The sequence below is a fragment of the Lineus longissimus genome, chromosome 5, assembly GCF_910592395.1.
Source record: "Lineus longissimus chromosome 5, tnLinLong1.2, whole genome shotgun sequence".
Classification (NCBI taxonomy): Eukaryota; Metazoa; Nemertea; class Pilidiophora; order Heteronemertea; family Lineidae; genus Lineus; species Lineus longissimus.
This window is the reverse complement of record NC_088312.1, coordinates 19,530,265-19,557,988: the sequence shown is the minus strand read 5'-3', so window position 1 is coordinate 19,557,988 and position 27,724 is coordinate 19,530,265. Positions and strand designations below refer to the sequence as shown.

Sequence of the window (27,724 nt, the reverse complement as noted above, 5' to 3'; positions counted from 1 at the left end):
TGTACATTAATCACTTATATACACTCTGTATGCAAACATTCAGCACTCTAGTGAACAACGAGGTCACGGTGCTGAAAAACATCAGCGTGCATGCATATGCAAATATAGTACATGCAGTGGCATGGCGAAGAGATTTGTTCACTCGTCTCTACCATTCCTCCGCTCGCTAGCAGAAGGACGAGGTTACCATCCGATCTTTGACGAAAAGTGCATTCCCACCCCATGTGAATTTCTCAACGGTTGTTACACCTGGGACGTCTTATCTTAGCAAGATGGAATGTTTACCATATTTCGGACGGACCTTAATAGCGTTTCTCCTTGTCATTTTCCTTGCTCACCTCATGAAGGTGGCCGAGTCGAAGAAGGTTCTGTTCTTACCAGCGTCTTCAGCCAGCCACCTCATGCAAATGGACTCACTTGCAGTAGGTCTAGTGGCACGTGGTTACGAAGTGGTCACCATATTGAATTCCCGGACAAAGACTGCTAAGGGTATCGTGAGCTCAAATGTAAAGGTAATTGAATTCGATTCCGGAGTCGAGCCAATGTTCCAAACTAGGGTGTACCAGGAGATGACATTAGCCCCCGAATTGACGGACTTGGGACTTTTGGAGAAAATAAAACTGATGTCGAAGAAGTTTGCCTTGTTTCAGTCCGAATGCAGAGGAGCCTTTTTGGACAAGAACCTGCACAGGACTCTTGAGAGGGAAAAGTTTGACTTCGTTGTGGTAGATGCTATCATGAGGTGCTACATCATAATTCCTTTTAAACTGGGTGTACCATTCGGAGTGTTCAGTTCGTTTCTTATGCCAGATATTCCGCATACGGCGCTGCAGTCGCCCTTTCTTGTTAGCGGACCCCTGGATGATATGGTATCAGATGGAGACCTCCCGTCACTTCTTATAAAACTCGGGAAACTATTCTTCATAACAGGATTTGCCAAAGGTAACGACGTGTTTGGGGATATTTGTGATATACCAATAAATGAGCTTCAGAGACAAACGAAACTTTGGCTGTACGACGTCAGTACAGTCCTCGCCACACCAATGCCGGTTTCCCCAAATGTAATCAACGTCGGGGGTCTGAACGTCAGGAGATCAAAATATCTCCCCGAGGGTGAACTAAAACAGTTTGTTGACGGCGCAACAGACGGTTTTGTCTTGGTTTCGTTTGGCAGTATTGCTAAATTCCTCCCGGATAACATCGTCAGTATTTTGTTAGAAACGTTCAGAGATGTGCCTTACAAAATTGTTTGGAAATGGGACAAAAACTCGTTGAAAACTGATCAGGTTTTGTCATCAAATGTTTTTGCTGTGAACTGGATCCCACAAAATGATGTTTTGGGACATAGAAATATCAAACTCTTCGTGACTCATTGCGGTAATAGTGGTCAGCATGAGGCGTTGTATAACAGCGTCCCCATGGTTGGGCTCCCACTTTTTGGCGACCAGATGTTTAACTGTAAGAGAATTGAGGGACGATTTGGTCGCCACATTCGTGCAAAAGATCTCTCAAAAGATAAACTACTGCATCTGATTAAGCAAGTGATCAGTGATCGGAAATATTCGGATAATATAAAGAAAGCGTCGGCGATATTTCGTGATCAACCAATGGAACCCAGGGAAACTGCAGCCTACTGGATCGATCACGTGATCAAATATGGCGCCGACCACCTGTTGAGCAAGACCAATGAGATGTCTTGGATTCAAATACTGATGTGGGACGTAATGTTTGTTGTTTGCATTGTTGCTTTAGTTGCTTGTTCGTTTGTTTTTCTTGTGTGCCGCTGTGTGTACAGGAGATGTTGTTGCAAGAACACATTTTATAAGGAAAAGCCTAAACAATTATAGAAACACTGTGAGAGAAAATGTTGTGATATATATTATATTCGTGTATCCGTACTAGAATTTTCAAACATAGATTACTTTATAGGTATATATACATGAGACGTCCACTTTGGATTCATTACTGAGTCTAGATATATAGAGAGGACAGCGTATATCATTTTCATTTACATGTTTTATGACAAAATAAACTCTTTTATTCCACGTATATTTTTTCATTACGCCCCGAAGAACGCCCTTACTCGCCAGCTGAAGATGTACATTTGGAGTCGTCTTTCTGTCACGGCCCTCCTGCACCATCTAACGACTGGTCAAGGAACGTCGCATCTGTATCGTCCAGTTAAAAGAGGACCATAGTACATTGTACACTGCGATATAATCACTAGAATTAAGTCTCTTATAAAATACATATATTTTTCCATATATTAATTCAATCGAATATTTACATACAAATTCTTCCAAAAACATAATTGCACTAGCCACGATATTTACAAAACAATTGCTATATTTCCGAGTCCCCCTCAAATGGTCCACAGTTTGGATAACCTCCTTGTGTTTTGAAAAAACTGAGCCAAAACGACAGATAGATTGTTTGATCGCTCTAAAAGGTCGTTGAAGACAGAGACGAAACGCCAGGTAGATTGTTTTCGCTCGAAAATGGCGTTGAAAACTGAACCAAAACGTAAGATAGATTGTTTGATCGCTCGAAAATGGCGTTGAAAACAGAGCCAAAACGTCAGATAGATTGTTTTTGCTCTAAACATGCTAAAAGGGCGTTGAACGAATAATTTGCACTTTATTTCACGCGCCCTTCATGTCGAGCTGTGTTGGCGGTCACGGAACGTCGTAGTTCTCGACTGCGCTAGAGTCCAGGTGGGAATGTGGGCTGCTTCTCTACTTCTCTTTTTGTCTCACAATTAATAAACATTCGAGAACAGTGGTGAATGGTGGATAATTCGTTTAAAAATCAGTCAAAGTTGAGTCGTGTTTCGGGGTATGAATCGTTTGAATGTGAACATATATTTTATGATGGTTCGAATGTCCTTTGTCCAAATGTTGATCGAAAGTCTTGCAGTCACTGCATCCTCTCTCCCTGATAAATATCACAAATCAGTCTGTCGATTGGAATATCCCCGATCGTCTCTTTGAAGAACAGCCTCTCTATAGCGTGGCAGCTGATCCCGCGGAGGGAGGGCAGCATCAGAAGTAACTTCCCGAACCTGGTCGGCTGGCCGGGGTAGACACGCCGGGTGTAGTCCCCGAGGATGACTTGTGACTGGTCCTGGTAGGCCTCGACCGTGGCTGGATCGCGGAGACCAAATGTTTCTGAAACAGTAAATAGCAAATTAAGTCAGCTGTAAGGTTCTGTTGGTATTCGCTCCGTCCTTGCCTTCAACCAACTAACGAGTGTTGCATCCAATGACCTTCCGATGTTGGACGGAGGCTTGAGGTGAACGTTTAGAAGTCCGGGGCAGCCAATGGCCAGAGATGTGCAGTATCTGCAGGGCAGTTCGCTGAGGGCGTCGTGGGCTCTAAGAACTGCGCTTAATCAAGAAGTGCTTGAATTTGAAACAAGTTCTGAGAGTGAACGAGGTTGATTTAACTCTTCTGCAGTTCCAGACACTTGGTCCGAATTCCAACATGTGTGTATGGGTGTTGCGCTAAGATAAATGTTGTTTCAAAGGCCTGCTATGATTTCGGTCTTCTTGCGTTCAGGGGTGTATCAAGGGAGGTAGCGTCTTGAGGAGACGTATACCTCGGATGGTGCACACCGTAACCCTAAATGGCACTGGATGAAACCACCTCACTTGGGCATCAACATTTCAGGAATTGAAGTTGTCATACCTTACCTGGTCTGAATAGAATGGTTGCCTTCATGCAGGCGTACTCCGTCACGTCTACGTTGAACTGGGCAAACCGTCCCACCACGTCCTTGATATAGCGTACATCTGAGACCGTGCTTGCTAACTTCTCGCTGGAAGTCGTTTCTCGCGAGATGTTAGCACATTCCATGACGGCCTGCACGTCAAGTGGAACTCTCCACTGCGCTAGGTTGAGGAGGAACAAATCACGCCACGACTCTTCCAGAAGGATGATCTGCAAACGAAATGGCATGTACGAGCTTTACTATCTTTAGCTATTCAAAGCAGAGGGATGTTCAGTGGAGTAAAAGTCATTATTTACCCGCTGCATTAGAAGTGCGAGTCTGAGAAACTATTACCAACATGTTGATGTAGAGAGGATTTAGCGAGTCCTTCAACAACACCCACTGTGCAAAGTTCTGGATTTTGCAGTTTCTCCTTAAGTCGTACATGTTAATCAGGGACACAGTGTTTCAGTTGCTACCACACGTTCCCAAGTGCACTTGGTCTGGAACTTCATCTTCACCCCTCAGAAATGCCACCCTAATGTACACTGATCGTGAGATCTTGTTGAAACTCGCTTCCACGGTGAAAGCACCCATTGCGGTAGGTGCCGCGGAAAACTACAATTGGCCCAGCACGTATTAGGTACTCGCTTGCGCAGTTGTTCGAAGCGGATGAAGGCCTATCATTAAAAGGCAAAAAACGTTCCGGCGAATATGCTGCCCTTACTGGGGTCGAGCGAAGATATCCCGCGGCGGCTGCGCAGCAGCCGAAATACGCTTTGGGATGGACACGGGCCTTTAGACTCCCAAAATAGGATCCTTATGCTTTGCTTACCTGATCCCGACTTGGCAGAGACTTAAACGACGGGACCTGCTTAATCCATCCGACAATCGCAAACAGCATCCTGGCCGTAACCTCCTGGAGCGACTCCCTGACCGTCAAATGTGGGTGTGACGGCACCTGGAAGGCAGATGGCTCTCCCTTGATGTAGGGGTCGAAACTACAGGTGACTGGGTTCTCCTGTACTCGCTCCGCGGCCATGAGAGTGTGAAGGAAGGTCGGGGAGACGATCGGCTCGGGGAATATAGGTGGAGACATTGAGTCCGATGATTTGGAGGAGAGGCTGAGGTCGATGGGGCTCTCGAGGTCACCTTTCATGGATAGCGGTGTTAACCTGCCATTTTGGTCGGAGTGTTTTGGTTTTGGTTTACGTGGGCCTCGCTCGTGTTGAACTGCTGCAAAGAAAGTCGGATGAAATTATAAGAAACGGTCAAGAGAAAGATGAACATGTGACTATTCAAGCAGGCTTCCATTTTCTTGTCCGTCTAGGGGACCGTAATGTCATCATTAATCTGCAAAACTGCAAGGATAGAGAAATTAGAGCATTAAAAACGGTACGACTTGTCTTTAAAATTGTTTACGATCCCGTACATCTGACTTTGCAAACGAGTTTTAGCTGGTTGCTTATTTGTAACAAATCACATTCCATCACAGAAAATGAATTAGAATGGTATAATAACTTGACGTTACCAACTCGGTCTCTCCATTTCTCTGTGACTGAACGTTCTCTCTATGCAGCGGTCAAACTTAACCCTGTGCACTCCCCTAGTCAGGGGTCAGCACTGACGTAGAGTCGAGTTCCGAGTGATGAGAAAATGTGTCGTGTATCTGTCGTCCTCTTCCCCATTCTTGATAAAAAGGTTTATATAATCATTGAAAACCTTAGGCAAAGTTCATGGTTAGCCCCTGGCGATTTCACTGTAAGACATTTGTAGATTAGTGTCGAATCCTGGTCCAAGGAAAGATACAAAGGGTAGATTGAGTTTCGGCCACCTGAGGTTGCGGAGGGGTACAGGGTTACATTGACCGTTGCACTGTAGCTCCTTTTCAACAACCTCGCTCTCCGTATGTTTGTCAGAACAAATGGAACAATTTTGACGTTATCATCCGCAATATAACATGACAGATAGAAAATCGATAAGATATAATACTTTCAAATCTCAGAGCTTGTTTTTTTTAAGAACCAGACTTATTGGTTCACGTAGTATATACATGTTCTTGGTAAAAAAAGGAGACAGATTTCGCCATAACTTGGCTCTTTGGCATATTGCTGCTTCGAAACATATCTGAGAATAAATTACAAGATTGCTTTTCTAGATACGGATTTCCTTGGAAAAAACATTTTGAAGATTCGGTCACATCTCGTATTGATGTCAGACTTATCGTCAAAACCTCCGATAGAAGTTCATATATTGGTAGCATAGTCAATCTCTTGAGGGGGGAAAAAATACTGACACCGATTTTGTCCGGTATATGACGCGTAAAGAAGGTTCATTTGACGATATGATTAGGTCATTTTTGATTTTCGTATATGATTCTTTTTATGCAGACATGTTCGCAATCGAGACTGATTGCTGTATCTTGCGGCAAAAGATGAAAACTGCTTAAGGCTCAGAAATATTCCATCAGACATGTTGACAAGAATTGCAAAGTATTTATTATTGGTAAATTTTATTCACATCAATTTTTGACGCTTTTCGAAAAGTGGACTTCAAAGATTCTTGGCCTTCTGAGTTTTGTTTGCGTTTAGAAGGGATTTTGCGGACAACCATATTCTGTTCAAAAGAAGTACCTCTACTTTGGTGAGAGGAACAAGATGTTTAGAGCAGATCTTAGCGCATTCTTGTCCACCCATCAACAACAAAACGTTGGTGTTTTATCCTTTTTTCAAACGAAGAATAACTTCCAAATGATTACGCCCACAAAAGCTTTTTTCCAGAGAGCATGTCATAAAAGATTATCATTATTCTCATCAAGGAAAAAACGATCGGTCAGCAATCATGTCCAATCATCTGCACAACAATACAAAACCTTTCCCTGGACATGGCCAAAGAGTCCCCAGCTCATAAAAAATCCAGCAAACGCCAATGTTATATTTTCACTTGCTTGACATCACACCAGCAGGCAGGAGGCATCGCTTTAGATGCTTGATCAGTCACCGCGATGAAGAGACCAGGGAGACAGCCGTACACAAACGAATGTATCACGAGAGAGATGGAGAAACATCTTGAAAAAACTCCGGTTAGCTTGAGTTGCACAATGAAACGAACAGCTGGTCTTTCCCAACGCCAAACTTGGTTTCAGGTCAACCAGTTTGAGTTTCTGCGAGGAAAGGGCATGTGAATATCAAGGCAAGTTGAGTTGGATTGGCCCAGCATGTCCCTGGGTGAAGTAGCCTCGCCGCCATCTTCTCCAGTCACGTGACACTTTGATTTTCTGCTTTGCTAACTAATCGCCTCACTCAATTGGCCAATGTGATCACGTGGTATGTTTAGATGTCTTCTGCTTCTTCAGGTGTTCCGCGGGCATTGAGAAGCGGTCAAAAGGTTCGGATATTTTCATTCGGGTGATTGAGCACTTTGAAGTCGCTATTGTCAGACGTGGCGGGCGTTTGTGTTAGCAAGATTTAGCTCCATTGGAACCTGATGTGACCACAGGCGGATGAACGCTATCCAATCAAGCCTCACCCTAGGTGGCTAAAGATGGTGTCTAACTGCAAATATCTTGAGAGACACCCCGTGTTACCAACATTCCAATTATTCCGCTAGGACGAGGTCGGAGAGGTTGTCACGGAATCGAGAGAGCAGTCATTTAACACTGATTTCACTTCAATTCAACTCCTGTCGTTCAACAGATTTCCGGTCTCACGATTGTCAGAGTCGCAATTTAGAAAAACCCTGAGTCGCAATTTGGCAAAAAAACTAACAGATTCTTTTAATGTTTGTGCCCGCTCTTCAGGCGATCTCTCGTGCCAGTCGAACGCATTACACCAAAACAACCAATTTATTGAGAGCTTGAAAGCCTTGGTTATCTATCGCGTTTTCAATCTTTGACATGGCACGGGTGATTAGAAATTGAATTGATCTCTGGTAGCCTCCTCTCACTTACCGTTCGTAGATGGCTGCACACGTGATGGGTGGCTGTTGAACTTTGACAAGGGAAGAAACCTTTTTCATCGCCAACAGCTGCAGGGGTTCTTACGTCGAACTTTACGAAACTATTTTCATTTGAAAGTTTAAGTGAATTTCGCTTTTTCAATAAATGGACGTATTAAGAGATTTCGCAAGACTTTCCGCAAGGTAAATGAGCCCGTTTTAACGTATTATGCTAGAATGACCTCAAATAGCTTGACAGTAATTGAAAGTGACCGAATGATACATTGATAAAGAAATTCGTATAACGTTTGATGAACATATTTTATGTTGTTGAAAACGACGCCAATTGCCCCTTGGATGATCTCAGAGGTTGAAATTCAAAGTACATGTACATGTACGAAAGTCCAGAAATTTTCTTCCGAACCTAAATTCCACCTAAAATTCATATTAAAACTTCGAGATGAATAATCGTTTTGCAGGTATGATCAGGCAAATTCTTTCTATATGTACATGAAGTTGGAACTTGTTTTTGGTTTCAGAGTAAAACCTGCTTTTTCTCCAGCATCCTTGCAGCTGATTTCTGACGAAGATTGATTTATTAGGGAACAAATCCCAACATTAAAATACCTAAATCAGTAACAAACACAAATAGATTGTTGATATAACCAGAGTCTCTCATTTAATTTAATTCATATGAAAGACTCTGAGCATATCAACAGTGACAAATGCGTAATTAAGGGCCAATCAGAAAAGAGGCCAACCCATCACGTGCGGCCACCTTTATGACGTCACAACCAATCGAAAGTGTCTCCAATCGATTACCATCGACAGGCGAGACTTCCCATACAGTAAATGTAGCACTACTCAACCTAATCAAGCGTCTCGCTCTACCCGCGTCCCTATTATCAATAATGACTTGTTTATAGGCCTAATACAAGACGCTCCCCACTTATCAGCCGGCGTTTCTGCACTTCTGAACAACTTGCCTCCGGGGTTGACGCTTCAGTGGGTATGTCAACCAGCGGAGCGGAGGTGCAATCACGACAGACCTCTGATCTCGCGACATCTCAATCTCGCAAATCGAACTTTTGAGTGTAATTCTCCTCATCTGCCACTTTGCCGAGGGGTGCGCTCAGAAATGCATCGCGTGTCACTTACTAGTTTCTCAGTGAATGTAAATTATTTAGCAGAACCAGGATGCCACTGGCTACAGCAAACACTTTTATGACAATCTTAATTTGTCCACACAAACATACCTTTGCAACTGTACTTTCCAATAGAATACCGCCATGGAAAGAGTATCCACCTTATACCGTATACTCATAGTGTCCACGTCATGCGACAGGATTTTATCAATTTGGGTGAGGCAGTATAAAACACAGGCGCAAATTACATGTACACGCATATAGATTCGTCAGAGGCATGAGGGAAGGCTAAGGACGGAGTATACCCCCTCGGATGTATCCGTGATACCGCCGACTAGAAAATACATACCATTTTTTGAGAAGCCCCCTTTCACTGGCAGTCAGTTGAAGTAAATGATTCGACTTCAATAGTGACAGGCAGTTTTCGATCGAAGTTTTATCAATGTTTCCAGACATCTATATCTTGGCTGACTTCAGTTTTAGACGTGAAGGAAAGGCGCGAAGAACAAGGGCACGTATCGATGTACGTGTGTATGTGATGGTCGCAAATGGGTAATAGTACATTCTGATTTTAGTCAGATCTTACCCTTTTCTGGAAAAACTCTCCCAATTCACGGCGGTGTTCATCGTGTCATCAACAATGAAACATCACAATGATCACCCTCAGTGGCAATTCTGCAAAGTACATTCCAATAACCTCTCTTACAGAAAAATATGTGAAAGTAAAGCCATGTTGTTGCTACGAGCGTCCGTAATTTCAACTATCCAACCGTTAGAGACGACATAGTCAAAGAAAATGATGTTCTAACTCAGGAGTCTTGTTGCTTATTTTTGGCTTTTTTGGTTAAAAGCTGACCTTAAAGAAGTTTTTACCTTTTGTGACGCTGGAATAAGTGCACTAGAAAAGGCAAAACCTAACTGCTCTTTAGCACATTTGGATGACGCGCGCCAAGTGCATGCCATGGGTCACCGAACTTTGAGAATAACTCTGATGATAAGTCAGTATCCAAACATATTTACATGAGACATTGTAACACTCGGTGGCAGTTTCTCTGTTTTGACTACTTTTCGCATTACAGATCGGATAGGGTGTAGTATTATAATAGTATTATAATTGGAATAATGGCCCAACTAAACTGTTTATGAGATTAGCGTAATGCGACGTGTGGTGAGGTGCATGACCCAAAGAGTGTATGTTGAATGATATTACCGAAAATCCAAGGCAGACGGTCAGCCGGATTCATTAAACATACATTTTGCGCGACTCATTGGCGGTAGTTGACTCGGTTTATCATACATACTTCTTAACTTGATTGTGATACGTTTAAATGTCAAAATAGACAAACACCGTACAACCGCGCCTTGTAACGGATCTGGTCAGAACGTATTTCAAACTTAATTCATTTATTCATAAAAATGTCTTGATTTGCGAGTGATAGTAAATACACGTTGATTTACATGTGTGATGTGCTCAAGAGGGATGTTGTTTTTCGTTGAGAACTGTCGCCGAGTGTCATTTAGTGGTGATACATGCATCAAGCCAAATCATTCATCATCTAAAAAGCAGACCAAGGGAAGGTTTTACGAACACCAAGGGTCATTCCGTGCACATTCCGCAATCCCAATCAATAAAAACGGCAAACAGAAACCTTGGTCAAGAAAACTTAAAGGCACCAAAAATATTCCAGGGGGCGGCGTCAATGAACAGGCTGCAAATCGCTTACATGTAATAATCATATCGACGTATGTATTGCATAATCAAGTAAATAAAAAATTGCCTTCATTGATTTCCTTGGCGTCTTGAATCCCAAACGGTCCTCCCTGCCGCGCGTTACTAGAGGTGAACATTATATTTTGACATGATGTGAAAATATATATTTTGACATCATTAATCAGTAAATGAATTTTTAATGTGCAATTACCAAAATCAAATTCAATGGGCAAAGTTACGCTATACAATGGTAAAAAAACTATAGTTAAAGAACATGAAATTGCCTTGCGTACTGCTTTAGAATATGTAATTTGACCACAGTAACGGTAAACAATAGTGTAATACCAGTATGAATATGATATTGGCTTGGCATCTCGTTTTGCAACCGCTAATGAGAGACCCAGTAACAATCAAATAATCATATGACTGTTTAACTTCTCTGTTATGCGGAGCCGTTGTCGAATAGCTAAACTGTTTTCCCAACGACATGTCGATGTGGTAATATTATTCAAATGAGTGAACACGCGCAGTAATATTATTATTGTAATCCCAAATGACTGGCTGCTTTCATTAGGAACGCTCGCAAGGCACTGCATCAGTTTTTTTAATTGATCCAGAGAAATAAACCTTATGAGGTTACCCAAGTACAAAGTATCATTGCCTTACAAAATCCCAGCCAAATTTATAATAGTCAAGTAAATTTTGTTTAAATATTCATGTTTGCACTAATGAACCCTGCGTTTGTGACATTCCGATGGTGTAATTATGGACTTTCAGAGCAGTTACAAAGCTTGTTCGATCCTCCTTGGCGAAGAATGGCTTGCTAATTAGACCCCTTCTTTTATGGCGATAAAGTTATAAATCCGGCGTGGGCTTGAGCAACAACTTACTGCTAAAGTCCAGCCCAGCTGACGATTTTCACAAAGCTTCTTGTATATCTGATTAGACTAAAACGTAACTAAAACGTGATAAATCATAGAACTAAGGTGAAAAATAAATCATGCTCTCCAGAAAATTTTAAAACTCGTGATAAACTAACGAAAGTTTTGGATAAGATCAAGTCCGAAATAATAGAAAAAAAACTTCCTCTTGGTGACATGATTCGATTTACAACTCAACAGAAGTTGAACCAATAATGCCAGTGGGCGCGTCCTTACCCAAATGGACACAACGTCGAGTGATATTTACCCTTTTGCCACCCTTCATTGATTCCGACGCCGAATAGCCCATGCTCGTCGGCGCTCATGGCAACAATCCCGCGCACTCCACTCCCCGCCAATCGTACTTTCCGAGTGGGGGCATGATCCCCGTATAAATGATAAGTTGTTTTCCAATGAAGCGTCAACGCCCGAGTCCTGCCTTGCAAACATCAGCACGACACAAGTTAATACCGAGTTAATTTCTTTCAACTGTCAATTGATTCTGGGATGAGATGATACATTATGCGCGGTGAGCTTGTTCAGTTGTGGATGGCGCGCAGCCTGTTCCATTCTCATGGCCGGGTCGCGTTTCAGATCATCCCTGACGGTAGCTAGAGCTAGAATCTGATTCAAGGCATGCAATAACCTGCCAACAGGAAAGGAACTAACATAATGGAATTAAAACGAAACAATCCTGCAGCACGCCAGGAAAAGGTTATTTTTATCGCTGAGTCTAACTTAAACGGCAAATAAAGCTCAAATAAAGTAACAATGAGACTGAATGGTACTATAAATGTCACTTCAACCCGGGGTTTAAAAATAGTTATTCAACCCAGTAAGGTACATGTACTGGACGTGCGCATCACAGAGATGGATTCGATCACTGACAGTTACTCCCAAGTGGTACCATTTTCGACCGGCTACTACCGATTGCAAACAATCATTGCCTTCTAAACTCCCCATCAATTCAATAGAGTTTGGTACATCTAAATTCCGTCCCAAAGTTAGTTGGCACGTGGGACCAGAACAGCTGGTTACAAGAACCGTCTAGATTTAAGGCAACGAAAAATCATTCCAGCTAAATCTCGGGGAGTGTTGAACGTGACTGGATGATACGAGTCCCCCTGTCATATCCCGAGCGGATTAAGATGTAATTGTATCCTGTGATCAATGCGTCGCCATGTTGACAAAGCGGCCTGCGCACTTACTCTGATAATACCGATTCCGCTGAGGGATTAGTACGCCGTTACGGGACGTAAATGTGACTTGATCCGTCTTCTTCAAGGAGGCATTTTGTGTTCTGAGTGTCATTTTGTCATAGATTCTCGCCAATGTTTCGATCATTTGGATATTTGTTGCGAATGCTGGCAATTCTAACACTGCCCACCATTGTCTTTCCTCAGTTGAGTTTGACTGATGTTGGGACCAGCTTGCTTCGATGATGGTTATTGAAATATATCATCATGGTGAGGCCTGTAAGATTCTGAGCTACCTAATAAGTTTAATTCGTTCAATATGTCCATTAGTCTTATCCCATCTTTGATTCTAACGGTACCTTCTGGCTTGTTGCGTGAGTAAACGTTGCTTCAGCGCATAATATCCCCCCCCCCTCCGTTACCACACCATATAAAAAGAAGCAAACATGGCCAAATTCGACCAAATCTCTGTTTTTGCCAGAGCAACTACTATCTGACATGCCTTAAGAAATCTGTATAACTATCAAATCTGCTGTACATTTTGAATAAAATTAATGTTAATAGGTTTTCATGAATGATATTTTCTGACTAGGTCAGTCAACCCCAGCTTTTGTGGGATAGCTGTCATACCTTTTGAATCAAATTCCAAGGATTCTAATAGTGACTTATAACAAATCTTCCAAACTATAGTCAAATAGGACGAAACATTGCTAGCGCTTTGCTCAATCAGGACATGTAGAGTTACACCCTTCAAATTACATGAAATGGGCGATAAATTAAATTCTAATCTAAAACATGTTAGAAACTGCTAGCCAAAATCACCAGATATCATACATCCAGCTGAATTAATTATCAAACAGGCACTCACAGAAGAGTCAAAGCGTCAAAGTATGCCCCCCCCCCCCGTGACGCCACCAAACAGTTTTTTCTAAACTCAGCCAAGAATGACTTGACATCGTGACGTCTATGACTAGAGGGAGTCACTACCATCTCTCTCAGCAGACGACAGTTTGAGATGAATGGTTATGGTCACACCATCTGTCAATGAGGTTTACTACCATGTCTTGCGCACTTGGGAGAGTAGGTTCGTATGCGAAACAAGTTACATTTGCAGGGTTCCACGCCAATGATTTAGCCAAATGATTCATCCGAGACGTCACAAAAATGTAATCATGTCATGTTTAACCCTCCGACTCATGAACAGACTATTTTCCTGGATTGTGGTAGCATGTTTTCTCGTGTCAGTGCTGGTCAATTGCATCATTTCAACGCGGTACCAACCTCTGAACAATCATAGCCAAAACAAGAGATTTTGAGGAAGACGTTAATTTCACGTCACTGATGCGATGATACAATGCAGCTCAAAAATTAACTGCAACATTTTTCGACTTGCTAACGAAGTGTTGTAACGTCTCAAGAGCCAAGAGGCAAAAAAGTCAATAGCTAACATGCCGTATTAAGACAATCTCGACTCAGCTATTAATCTCCTGCCGTGCCATAATTGAGTCGTGCTGGTCAGGACAAGAGCCGTTTAATGCAATGAAAGACGTCTTGATCGACTTGATGGGATACACTGGATAAAACACTTAAAATGACTTATTGCCTGTCCAGCTGGTAACAGTTAAAGGTTGAGCAGGAAATGCGCGGGCGGAAATGCGTTTCTTGTTTAAATTTGAACGACGCATCGACGGCTGCGACGAAAATGTGAACTCACAATCGAAACAAAGCAATACATAAGACAAACTGTTTACGATCTATTTTGGAGTCATTAAACTTTACAGCATCAGGGTTAAAGTCAAGCAAGCAGGTACTTTACCTTTAAATCGACTTATTGTCACCCAAACGTCTCATGGAAGTTTACCCGTAGGATCGAAACAGCTGTACCAATGTTCGACTAAGAAATCACCAAGCTTGATTTGCTATTTGATAAAGCGTGAAAATTTGCCAGGACTTGATGGCTTTTAAACCATTCTGTCATTGTCTGGAGGCGATGTAGATTTCAGAGGTGTTTTCATTGTAAATTCTAGAAATTCCTGCTATTTGACTGTTCACACGCAGTGGCTGCTTCAGAAACTAAAAAAGCTTTACGGTTTTTCATTTCAACCTCTCGCGGATGCATAATGTTGGCTGAAAAACCATTGAGTCACAGCTTTTTCAATTCCTCAAGAACCTTCGTTCTTAGTGTATATTAGATATTACAAGTGCTTGTACCATCATGAAAAATGAAAATTTCAAACTAATGCATAAATTTTAGAAAATGCCGGACATACCATCTTTATTCATATCAGCGTCGAAGCATTTCTTGAGCCTGCAAGCCCTGCACTGGTTCCGATGTGTTTTGTCAATGGGGCACCGTCCCTTGCCGTCACCCTGGGCCTTACACGTATAGACACGATGGCGGTGGATGCTGCGCTTGAAGAAGCCGGAGCAACCTGAAACAAAACATGGGACATTATTACTACAATGTTATTGAAAGTTAATTCAGTTGATTCGTTTTGAAACGCATGCTAATATAAATGCATCGTCACTGACTACGTATACACTCTTAGAAATAAGGATTTTTGAGATTTTGAAAAATTTTAAAGATTTTATTGACCAACACAAATATGCATCCCGTAAAGCTTTTCAGCAAAGTGAATAACTTAAGAGGTCAAAACCATGAATGGCTTTTTATTTTACCAATATCATGTGTCTGGTGTCATCTATTTTCATATTGTGCAAAGACTTCATTTCATCAGTCGTTGTGGTACATGAAGTAGTGTGTTGTTAGGTAGCTGTTGTTATCTTTATTGATGACTATTAAAACCCGTGAAGTGTTACCCAGGTTTACACAGCGGAAATATTGTTGAGGAGCACAAGACCTGCGAACTCACCGTCGCAACTGTAGATGCCATAGTGCTTGCCGGAACTCCTGTCCCCGCACACTTTACATGGGATGTCGAGGAGGCGATCGCCTGAAAGAAAAAGATAATTTGAGGAAGATGCCCAATGCAATTATGTTAATGTGGCTTGGGTTGTTTTTCCTTGTGGACTTGTGAAGTTGTTTCCTTGTCTCTTCCATACTATATGTTCCCTAATACAACCAATGGGTACGTCCAACAAGCCAAGACAAGGTTAATTTTTACGCGTCACAAGGTCACAACATGCAAACACGGAACAGGGGAAAACTGCACAAGCGAACAGGAAAATTGATAAGTAGCCTAAAGTATGTCTTATCGTCGTTTGTGCTTTTTCTGAAGCTACATCTACGTAAATTTAGAGTCAAATTCTGAATCCTTTGATGTCATAAATCTGACAGCGAAATAGATTGACTTCTTTATACATGTATCACGGACAACTTTCCGATTCGACCGCTCAAAGTCAAACTAAGATATCCTGCATTGATTTGGTTTAACCTATCCGCTTGACCTAACAAGCTATCAGTATTTTACTGCACGTCTGAGACAGACACTAAAATACTGTATCGATACCTGATAAGTGTCTGCTGGACTAGGGGACATCAATTAATTTTATGTGGATACGTATTATCAGTTTAGCGGCGACAGTAAGCCAAGGGTCGACGAGCCAATATGTCTTGAGGGGAAGATCGTTGAGTGACACACGGCCATCAAAAGCCCGAGGACTTTTGATAGAAGTCATTGGAATTTTAGCGACCATCCTGTATTGATAAACCATATATATCGTAACTCTTTTGAAGGGACGCAGGGAACTTTAACCTTTGAAAAGCTCCCCTTGGGCAGACAGTTTTGCAGTACAGAACATGTATACTCTTGCTTCGCCGATCTGAGACAGTTTCTGAATAATCTAGAAACGGGAGCAATATCATTCAAATGGTTCAACATGTTCAATATGACTAGACAAGTACATTCAAATACCATCCCTAAACATTTTTGAGATTCTGAAAAAACCTGTTAGGGCTTTTCATTTTGCCATTAACCTCTAAAGGGGTGCAGGTCAATTTATGTAGTTTTTCGTCAGCTCAATTTGTTTGCTAAGCCGAATTCTCTTTCGCCGCGTCGAAAGCCATCTAAGAAGCATTTCGTGGCGATCTGCCTCAAACCTGTCAAAACAACATATAACAATGGCCGAAATACCGCGAGAATGTTATCGCAGCGGGATTGTTGTCTTGTTAAGAAGGCAGCCGGTCACGTGACCCAACATACGATATAGCACCGCTAGAATCCGGTGCGTAAGGCGATATTACATTGTCCTGCAGATTAGGATGTGGGAAATCTCTTATTCAAACCAGCCGGTCCCGCGGCAGGGGCCCACAGAAAAATTCAGAATCTTTGGTCCCATAGAATGTGGAAATTGATAGAACTGTTTGTATATTTCCGATGCGGCAACGAAAAGTCATAGTTATTATTTGTTGATTGGACGACCTCCGGGGTGACCTTGAATACCATTATGAGTTGCTTACAGTGAAGAAAGTGTTATGTTTGTTGGCGGCATGTCGCGAACAAAATGATGATTATGATAATAAATGTCGACATAATTTTGTTTAAGGAAATTTGAGTGTCTTGGCACTAGCTCGCTACAGGCTCACTGTGAAATGCGGTAGATCGCAGTGTTTTTTGCGCCAGACGGGACAAAATTCGTGTCTTTCCGGCAGATATCGTCCAAGAATGACGTCAAGCATGCAGCTGGTTGACGTCAGGCGGACATCTATCGGCCTATTCGCGGGATTGCTCAGTGTCATTGCGTAGCATGCACTCCCTTGTGTACTTAATACTTGACGCGATATAAACTTTCTTATGCGTTTTTCTTCAACCACAAAAGAGGTGCGCCACTCCAAACAGGTCCTTACGCCAATAGAACCAGCCAATCGTATTGTCGCGTACTTCACTGCAGTGCGCACTCGGCACGCGTCGGAACACTCGAATAATTGAGGACAAATCGCGCGCACGTGTCACCACTCGAGGCCATGTTGCGGCCATGTTGTACCAGTAATCTTATAATATGCCAAATTTTTGTCACGAATTATGCGAGCCATTTAAAGAATACGGGATTTTGATACATATTTTGAAGTATTAAGCGGGATATCTGATTGCACAACTATGGCATTCGTCAGAGTTCCGGTAAGGGAACCGCGCGGTCTGGCTTCAAATTTAAATCCCTGAACAGAAGTCCCGCATTACTAGCTTAGGTTTGCTATGAAATCTCGTTAAATACCCCGCCAAACATCACATATCGGGTTGCGACTAAGAGCAGGCGACATCGACTATTGATAAGATTAGATGCGATATGATCTCGCTACAAGACGAACGCTGAGCGTCCCGAAGTCAGATGCTGCCTTAACCAGTCGATAGCTGAAATTAATGCGGGTGACTTCAACGGAATTCGTTAGAAAGCGATACCATGGAATTTCGGGACTGTCATGCACGTTTTTGGGGAAGCCTGGCGGTCTATATTTGATGACGCGGTTCTGTCCCTGCTTCAATTGTCTGCCATTTCCCCGTATTGCCAAGGCTGGGCATTTAATTTTCATGATACAACTTTTTGGCCTTCCAGGCACCCAGGAGTTTATGGCATGTTCAAAATGACACATTACAAGCTTTTTGTCCACATCATTTAGTTTTAATCGCACACAATTTTTGTAATTTCTACCCAATGTGAGTACGAACCCTTCAATTTTGTCAGTCCTCTCCTTAAAAACTGGTCGGTGAGACCGCATTACAGCATGATGACTAAATGGAATACGCCATCTCATTATCGGAATGCCAAATCATCAGCCAAGATATGGATGAAACAATTTGCAATTTCTCATTTTGTGCGGAAGAAAAATATTGGCATTTTGTCTTACTGCAGTCTTGGGAGTCGGTCGAAAGTTGTCAGGATCATTTGTGTACGTCTGATGTCTTGGTTGCTAAAGGTCATCAGAATGGGATGGACCATGACATCATTAAGGCTATCGGAATCTGTGTCATATTTAATTGCTTGCGTATGAAATCCATACGCTATCTTATCCGCTACAATTAAGACATGCATGATTGAAAACATCAAACATGGACTTCTTAAAGGGGTAGTCCGTTCTTAATTACTGGTTGTGACTTTGTCCTAAAATGGTTCACTTGGTATAAAATGAAAACTATACATCATTACAACGGAATCGCTGTCAGTACACTATATCCGCTTATTTTAATGTTGGTACATTCTTATTAAAATAAAATGTTTTAGCTTCTAAAAAAGCCTTCAAAGGTAAAATGAAAAACACCAAATGCTTCCCGAGATTGCTGAAAATCCTCTACCGTGTCACGAATGCGCTACACCCGCGACGGCCGAAAAACCGTTTAAGCTTTTTCAGAAGCTGAAAGACCTTTATTTCTAAGACTGCAGTCATTTTAAGGTTTTGTAAGTTTATCATGTGTTCTATTCCCATCACCACAGGAAAGTAAAACAAGGCCAATATTCGTCTCTTACCTGCTTTACTCTTCCCGTGGGGAGACAGCAGCGGACTGGTAGGCTCCGACATACTCATCATGCCGCAGTCACTGTGGCAGGGTGACATCATCATGAGTCAAGCGTCTTGTCCAAGGTCACACAGAAGAGGAGGTCTGGAAGTTAGAAACAGATTTCGTTATAATAAGGAAATTTAAAGGAAGGGGTCAGCTGGCGATCGTATCAGAAAGATCATAGACCAGTTGTCCGTTGAATGAGCGATGGTTATATCAACGTAAAACCCTTTATACATGTAGCCGAGGAGCATTGAAATACACAACACCGTAGTGCAGTTAATATAACTTCGCTGTAACTTGGCTAGTATGTATATATCTCTGTCTACACTAAAGCATTGTTGTGCTTTTTTAGACAGTCATCTTCGAATACCAAAGTCAGTCGCATGCTCCTCCCCTCGCACACGTGATGGTCATTAACGCCGAGTATTTACCTGAAGTTCAGGATGATATTCAGTGCGTATTACACAATTAGAAATTTTCGAATTCGAATTAAAATTAGGCTCAGCAGCCCTGGCCATCAGTTACATGTACTTCTCATAGAGCTGTAATTGAGCTAAGAATAATGAAGGCTGTTATCCTGTGTTCGTGACGCCTTCTTTATTGTAAATGATAGCAAGACAGGAGTGACAGTTCGCAATCTTATGTGTCATAGAAAAGGAGTGTCCACTGCAACGAACAAACGGATTCATTGAAAGTGTTATAATCTCAGATCATCCACTGCAGTGAAGACGTGATTAACTTAATTTCTTAGCCTGAACATATGTTTTACTCAGGAAGTGAAAGCTTTGATAAGTGGAGTATACGGAATAAATTCCAAGAAGAGTCCTAGCTTTGCTGGCAATTATCATTACAGTGAACTTATAAAGCATCCACGTTGTGAAGGAAAAAAGCCTTTGAACAACGAATTTCTAGTGTTTTACGTTAACATGGTTATGGTGCAATGAATTAGCAAATTGTCTCTCTGACGAGCCCAAACTCTCGCTTTTGATCTCGTCATTAAAGCTAATCTCGCGCAGCCAATTAAATTTGATTGGAAAATGCGGGATGGTCTTTTATTCGTATGCCATCTGTTTGTCTCTCATAGCCAATCAGAAGGCGCCAATTAGCGTCGTCATAAAGTATGGCGGATTCAATAAAATATCAAGGCAGGTTGTTGAAAAGCAATTCACATCAGTCATATAAATATTACCAATTGATTCAGGTTTTAGACTAAGTTTGATCTTTCAATTATCTCAAAGAAATTTACAACATTTCAAAGCAGGAATTTCCAACAAACAATTTCTTCTTTTTGAAAGTTTCGGCTGGCGAATGGGACATTGTTTTCCCAGGCTTGATTAGTCGATTAGGATGCGTATGTTTTATTTTCGTAGTTTGTTTGAATACGGGTTTATTCTTGGATTTGCCCAACTCATCAGTGAACGCTATTGCCGATAACCCAGGCGTTGTCTGAGAATTTTTTGTTTAAATTAGCAACTTTTCTGATGTACATATAACAACCAAAGGAGATGCTCTGACATCATCAAACGACAAGCACCTTATCATGCGAGGAAAACGTCTCTTAATTTGAGCAGAGAAAAATAAGGGTACAATCAAGGCAATTAAACCAGGCATCCTCTGAGTGATTTGGGTGTGACTTAGAGCCCACCACCCTGCATATTCTCATAACATCTAAAGCCCAACACGCTCATTGTCTCATAACCACCCAGGTGGGCCAGAAAAGGCACTAATTATAACATTTCTTTAACAGCTCATGAGTAAAATAATTGCTTCTTTAATGAAGCTATTATTCCGTCTTTTATACTCCAATTAAGGCTTGTTTGTCAAGGATCGGCTTTGCTACTGTAAATCTTGTTTGTTTGGTAGGCCAACGTTTACGTATTAAAGCTAATAAGATTAGTTAACATGGGCTGCACCAGAAAAAAAAGAAGCTTGGAGGTTGAAATGCTGGACGTATTCGCTACACATTCAAAATACGAATCATTCTTTATTTGTAATACAGTATCATATATTATGTATGCGTACATGTACATGTTAAACAATGTCGTTCCATAACGAGGACAAGGGCAATATCCTTTGATAAAATGGTTGTGTTCATGCTGGCAACGATTTACCATTTCCAGCCTGATGTAGTGCAAACTATCATCTTTTCGAAGCCAACATTACGATCAAAGGTTAGAGGCCGCGGCCAAAACACTGCTGCTGCAACACATATACGTTTATTAAAAATACCAGAAGAGGCCAATTTCTGTCGCGCCAAGAGAGCGGCTAATTCGGAGTTTCTTGAATCGAAGGCTGAGGCTAACTTTTTCATAATTTCGATGATGGAGTTGTCAGAGAGCCAACGAAAGTAGCATGACCGTATATGCCACTTGCAGGACAATGTCCCAAACATTCCACAGGCATGACAGGACATTTGCAGCGGCGGAAAGAGTTAACGTCTCATTTGGTATGCTATGTTTCGTTAATAAAGTCGTGCATATTCATGATATTAATATGATAGAACAATCCAAGAGATAACCAAACAATTATGAAATAGCCCGATAAAAATTAAGTGAGACTGCATGCTCTACATGTACTTCTACATCCTCCCACTTCAGGCCTTTGTGTAATTTCTAAAATACGCTCAATACAACTGCGCTGATTTTAGAAACGATCCTACAATGCCGGCTATGGGATCGAGGATGTACTTGCACTGGAAACGGCTATGCCTTCTTCACAGGACACATTTACTCTCCTGAAGAAGCAGAAGGTTTTGCTCTGTTCGGTTTGTAAGCTGGAGTTTAACTTTTATCAATAATTAATTTAATAACGCCGTCGAAGAGCCAACCAAAGATGAGAAAATGCTGCATTGACGTTGGCCATTCGCATTAAAACAGCATCACGTCAACCACCACAGAGAACATTAATGGCCACGCGCCGCCTTTCATAAGAACATAAGGTTTGGTGTTAGGGATTGCGATGACCGCAGGGCAAGTGTGCGCTATTTGACGACTGGGTCTGCATTACGCTTGACATGAGACCAGTTGAAACTGATTGGTGAAGAATGGGGAAATTAGGGAGCATTCTTGAGTCACTGTGTGTGAGTGGTGCCTATTTAGTTGCCGCAAGATTTATTTTGAAAATTGCGGTTTCGGATGGAGCTGGATGGAGTGAAATTCTAGTTCAAGCCACCTCGAAGCCTATAAACGAGACAGCTCTCCCAGCCTCGTAACCAATTTGCCAGAAAAACAAAACAACACTTTGTTTTCAATTAACTACATGAATTTGGAACCTATGCCTTCCCCTCCCCCTCCTGTATCATGTCGTCGGTCGCGTTATGACTAAAAAGCGTCAAATTACAAAATATGAGATGCCTTAAACTCTTCGGAACCAGATATCATTATCAACATCTGATATTTTGTAATATCGGAAAATTGTAGTTTAGTGACTTAAAGGGAGGTCTCTGACTCTGTCTATCCAAACATGCCTCAGACCTGACACGACTTTGAGACACAGGTGCTCAGCCTTTTAGAATGACGTCTTTTTGACAGCCAACCAAAACTCAGTGGTGCTTACATGTCGAAATTGCAATTCACTACAAAAACATGTCTCAAGCGCCTAATATCTGTGACTTCAAATATAATGAGAGCAATTTTTATTGTGATAAAAACACATGATAAACTAGCCAAGGAGAGCATATTCTAATCAAAACACATGATAAATCAGACAAGGAGAGCATATTGTGATCAAAACACATGATAAACCAGACAAGGAGAGCATATTGTGATCAAAGCACATGATAAACCAGCCAATGAGATATTGTGATCAAAACATATGATAAACCAGTTACTGTACCTTATATGACCGTGGTATACCCCGGAAGAGATTATGTAGTGTCTGTGTATAATTTCCATTCATCCCTAATCAGTTTTTTGATGACATACAGAATGCTGGGAAAATATCACCTTAACGTCCACTTTATGCTGCATGATTGTCCGCCAATCCATAGAAAACGATGAAAATTGGTACATGTATGCAAGAATCATGACCTCTTCAATCAAATGACCGCAGTAGAAGTCAATTAAGAAGTTGCCCCAAGACTGGTTAAATATTATTTGCAAAATTTGAGTAATTAGGGACGAAATGTTGTCCTATGATTTTGTAATCGAGGGTCTACTACATAGGTCAAAGCGCTTCAAGCCTTTGGTCTAATGTCAATAAAATGAATAGTCGCTGTAATAGCGTCGATTCCTATTTGTTGTATTGCATATTATTCATTTCGGCAGCAGTAAGGGAAGGAAAAGGGACTATCCCCTCCCGACATGTCTGGAATTTTACAATCAACTAGTCAAGTCATTACGCTATAGACAATGTACAATGTATCTTTTATAGTGCCCGAGTACAGTACAATATAATAGCCCCTTCTGGTACCACCATCAAGACATTTGCATATCAACATGAACTTTCAAAAATGAAGGTAAATGTAATTGATTATCATCATGCATGATTGCTTAATCTGAAATAAACCTTTACTTCATGCAGTTCTTTTCGAGAAAAAGGCCGAAAGTTATTTGCAATATTGAAAGCTATATATATATATAGCTGCAAGTGGGTAAAAAAATAACATGATGTTACACCTTCTTACTGCAATGACTCTTGAAAAACCTTTTCGGCCAAAACAAATATACATTCCGTAAAGAAATTTCACTGAAGTGACGGGGCCTTATGCAAGTACATTGTATCAATTCGTTTCTTGTACCCCCCCCCCCCCTCCTCAAGGGTAGTTAAGCTATCACCACTAATCTTTGCCGATGCTTGAGTAGTATTTATTTTTCCTTTAGTGAAAATTTGGCGAAGCTGGAAAGAATAAGGATGCTAATGTGTCGATGTCTTGTCGAACATACAGCCTTACCCAGTAAAATTAGTCCGGTTACTTTATATGATGGTGATAACTGATATATTGTTGATGGTGATGTCTTGACGAAAGAAAAAGTAGCATTGGTGAAAAAAGGGCGATGCTTGAGCCTTAAGATGTCGTTATAGGGTGATAAGGTGTCGTACCCTTGAGGAGGGGGGGGGGGGGGGGACAAGACACGAATTGATACTTGCATTAGGTTTATCAGAATCTCAACAGCTAAAAAACGACCTCTCGGACTGAAGTGAACAAAGCTGTGTGGAGAGAACCGATAAAATTTCCAATAAAAAACGCATAAAGAATGTTTAGTTGTAGTAATCGGATTTTGCCTTTTTCTAAAATCCGGTAAAGAAAAGTGCGTAAATAAGCAGGGCGACACAGTACATTCATTCTCTATCTCAATATAGCAGAGTCTGTCAATATAAATAAAAAATAATACTATTGAAAGACTCTGTTTTAGATAAATAAACGATTTCTATCATTATGCTAATTAATTCGCGCTGTTGAACATTATGATACATGTACAATCACGGGAATTAGGTGAATTAGGTGTTACGTGTATTCAGTTCATAATTAGCTCTAGTTTTACTGATTTATAAATCACCACTATCGACGCATAAACACCGTGTTATTTTCAAACCATTCTGCCGTTATTTAGATTCTGCATGGCTGTCGAGATTTCGTCACGGAAATAATAACAAAAGGGACATTTTTGGAAAATTTTCGAATGACTTATCGCTTATTTACAAATCGGACAAAGTATTTCGGAATCTTGTAAAAAAAATCCCAGCAATTTTAGAAAACGTCTTAGATTTTTGGGAATGAGGCTGAACATGCTATTAAATCTGAGATATTTTTTACGAAATTGATGAAATTATGTACCTCTCTCTAACCTGAATAGGCCGATCGAACGCAGATTACATGTATATGTCAGCAAGGTTCCGATCAGCAGGATATCAATTTTCTTGCAGACATAAAACATGTACACAGGCATAAGTTTCGGTCAAAGAATCTATGTATGACCGCGGGTAATTATCAGAGATTTTATGATGACCCATCGTAGAATCTTTGATGAAACAACATGCCCGTCAATGATTCTTTGATAGAATCCGTTATGAAATTCATGCGGGCCATCATAGATTTAGAATCAATATGTGAAATCCGTATCGGCAAATTTATTCATTTTTCCCCGACTAATGAATACTGCACCTGTTTAATACTCCCAAAATGTCCAATGCACTTCGTCCACTCAACGTAATTAATTAAACTCCATGAATGGGCTTGTCCGTAAACGGAACTTTATAAACATTTGCAGAAATAATGGAAAGAGTAAACTCAATATTTCATGCAGTGTTCATTCAGTTGGTTGAATTCTACATGACGTATAGAAAAAATATCTTAGTATCCAGAACTGAGCAGAGCTACATGTATCAACAACTACACCTCAGATGTAACCGAGGTGTCGGAGAACTACTTATATTTAAACGTAATTTATATGAAAGTCTAGTCAGTTATAATAAACGAATTTCTTATTGTTAATATGACAATGTCAGTAGTTCTAGTAATGCTGATTAGATGTACGGTGGCCAATTTGAATAAAATCATAATATCATATTTTCATGAATAGCATGCCAAAGCAAGTCAAATTCCTTTGGAATTGTGGTCAACGAAATTTTCATCTTAAATATTCGTTACTATCAATAATAATTTCAGTTCTGGTATCATTTAAAAGCAGTGTTTGAAGTACCACATACCTGTTGAACCGCCAAAACAGAAAAGAGAATACGGACTGGTGTTGGGCATTCTAGTGAGCATACTTGACGTTTGGAAAAACACGTTAATTCCATAAAAACGTCATTCGATAAGGTACAATTCATTTCAAAAGAAAGGGTAGATATTGCAAAAGATTCATTGTCATATGAAAATTGAACTTTAACAACTTTCCAACACCTGCAGGTCTCAGTGAAGTCAAATTCCAGCGCCTTAAAGGCACTACGCGTGGTCGCATGAAAAGCTAAAGATTACTATCCCTAATTCGCCATTTGTCAAAGTTACAGTCTTACACTTACCTGCTCAATGCAGTTGATCTTGCCTTTGTCTTGTAAGCAAATCTTCCGGTTAATCTTTCGTTAATCTCTTTTCGCAAAATCCTCAAAACGAACAGTAAAAAGTCAGGAAAATTCTTAGCGTCCGTGTTGAAAGTACTTTCTAACTTTGGACGCTGTCGTCAAGTCTGGCTAAAGTTGCTTCTCCTCTGGGTATATATCCCAGCGTTTGGGAACTTTGCAGGTGGCCGGCCAATAAGGCGGCTCGAATCTGATTGGTCTGTAGCGGATCAATCCCGCAGCAAATCGATTCCGGTTGACGAGCAGACGAGATGACGGGTCGCGCGCGCGTTCTGTCTTCGGAGCCTGCTGAAAGTTTAATCCTTCATCATTTTACGCCTTGGATCCCTCACAAATGAAATATTTATCGCGGTAAATTGCGAAAGTGGTTTTTGACAAACAATTAGCAGGCGCTGGAGAAGAATTGGAGAAGTTATGACTGGTGCCAACGGTGGAATAGGGCAGGTGGGGTCATGACAAGAACAACTTGAGGCGGTTCTTTCATTTTTGCCCGGAAGTCGTGCATTTCTTAGTGTGCCAATAATATTTGAAGAGCTATTTTGAAGTCAAGAAACAGTAAAATAATTATATAAATGTAGTTAATTAACAGGGCATCTTCGGCAGCAAACGACGCTTATACATACAGCATTTTAAAAAACTTTTAAAAGTTAGATTAGTGGGATACAAATTATCTAAGTTAATGCGTTGCCCTAGGAAACTGCTCAATAACCCAAAATTTATGTAAGAATTTACATATAGAATTATATTCAAAATATATATACTACAATAAACTTGATAAGGATGCTTTACATCATTCAAGAGAAATCTCCAATAGTTTTCATTTGGTAAGAAAATCAAAAGTTCATGAAAAAGGGTCTGGTAGGGCCGAGAGGGGCCACAATAATCTACATGTAATCAATGATTAAATTGCGTTTGACTGTTGGATTTATCCTAAATATCTGGAGGGGGGGGGGGGCTTTTTTGAGCCACCCAAAGTCATGTCGCATCAACGTAACTTGAGTCATGATGTATGATATAAGTATATACACGTACATGCATCAGGCTATTTTGTATTAAAACAAAAACACATAGATTCTTGTACCGTATATGAATTAGTCAATTTATTCAACAAAGAAATATAATGTATATCACAAATTGGTATCAGAACTTAAAAGTCACAAATCAATTAAAATCAATACCAGAAGCTACACCACGCCACTATTCAGTATAACAGGTTAGTATTATCAGGCCGTAAGTGGGCACAATGTAATTAAAACATGGATTCTCACAAAAAAAGAATGGGAACCAGCCAAGGCAACGTTTGATTAAAAACAACTATAATTCATTTCTGGCAGAGGGCCTCTATCAAAGTGGCAACCACACAAACAATTCTCAACGAACTCAACATCATGGTGATCTGAAGCGTGTGTGAAATAAAAATTAGCTCCATTTCACACAAGGTTCATATCGCCATAGCCTGGCTATTATAGGCGAAGAAAATCTCCGCTCTAACAAGAAAAACCTCTGTGGTTCAATGGTTAGAATGCGGGACTTTCGATCTGGTTGTCACGGGTTCGACTCTCCGTGTATCCACAGCATTTTTTCTCTTCACTTACTTTTTTTATTCATTCATGTACATATGGTATTAGTATTA

General features: G+C 40.9%; 2 protein-coding genes across 2 annotated transcripts; one reads left to right on the top strand and one right to left on the bottom strand.

The window, feature by feature from the left end:
• The first annotated feature begins 341 nt into the window (after nucleotides 1–341).
• Nucleotides 342–1,847, top strand: LOC135488591 (UDP-glucuronosyltransferase 1A8-like). The gene has a single exon (XM_064773234.1). It carries the CDS (start codon nucleotides 342–344, stop codon nucleotides 1,845–1,847), a length of 1,506 nt encoding a protein of 501 aa, XP_064629304.1.
• Nucleotides 1,848–2,134: 287 nt separating this feature from the next.
• On the bottom strand, nucleotides 2,135–26,179 carry LOC135488039 (protein dissatisfaction-like). The gene is made up of 7 exons (XM_064772409.1): nucleotides 26,035–26,179; nucleotides 19,037–19,170; nucleotides 15,490–15,570; nucleotides 14,887–15,048; nucleotides 4,544–4,944; nucleotides 3,692–3,938; nucleotides 2,135–3,167 (listed from the first exon to the last, which is right to left on the bottom strand). The coding sequence occupies exons 2-7, from the start codon at nucleotides 19,128–19,130 to the stop codon at nucleotides 2,917–2,919; spliced, it is 1,236 nt and encodes a 411-aa protein (XP_064628479.1). The 5' UTR covers nucleotides 19,131–19,170; nucleotides 26,035–26,179; the 3' UTR covers nucleotides 2,135–2,916.
• Between the last annotated feature and the right edge of the window lie 1,545 nt (nucleotides 26,180–27,724).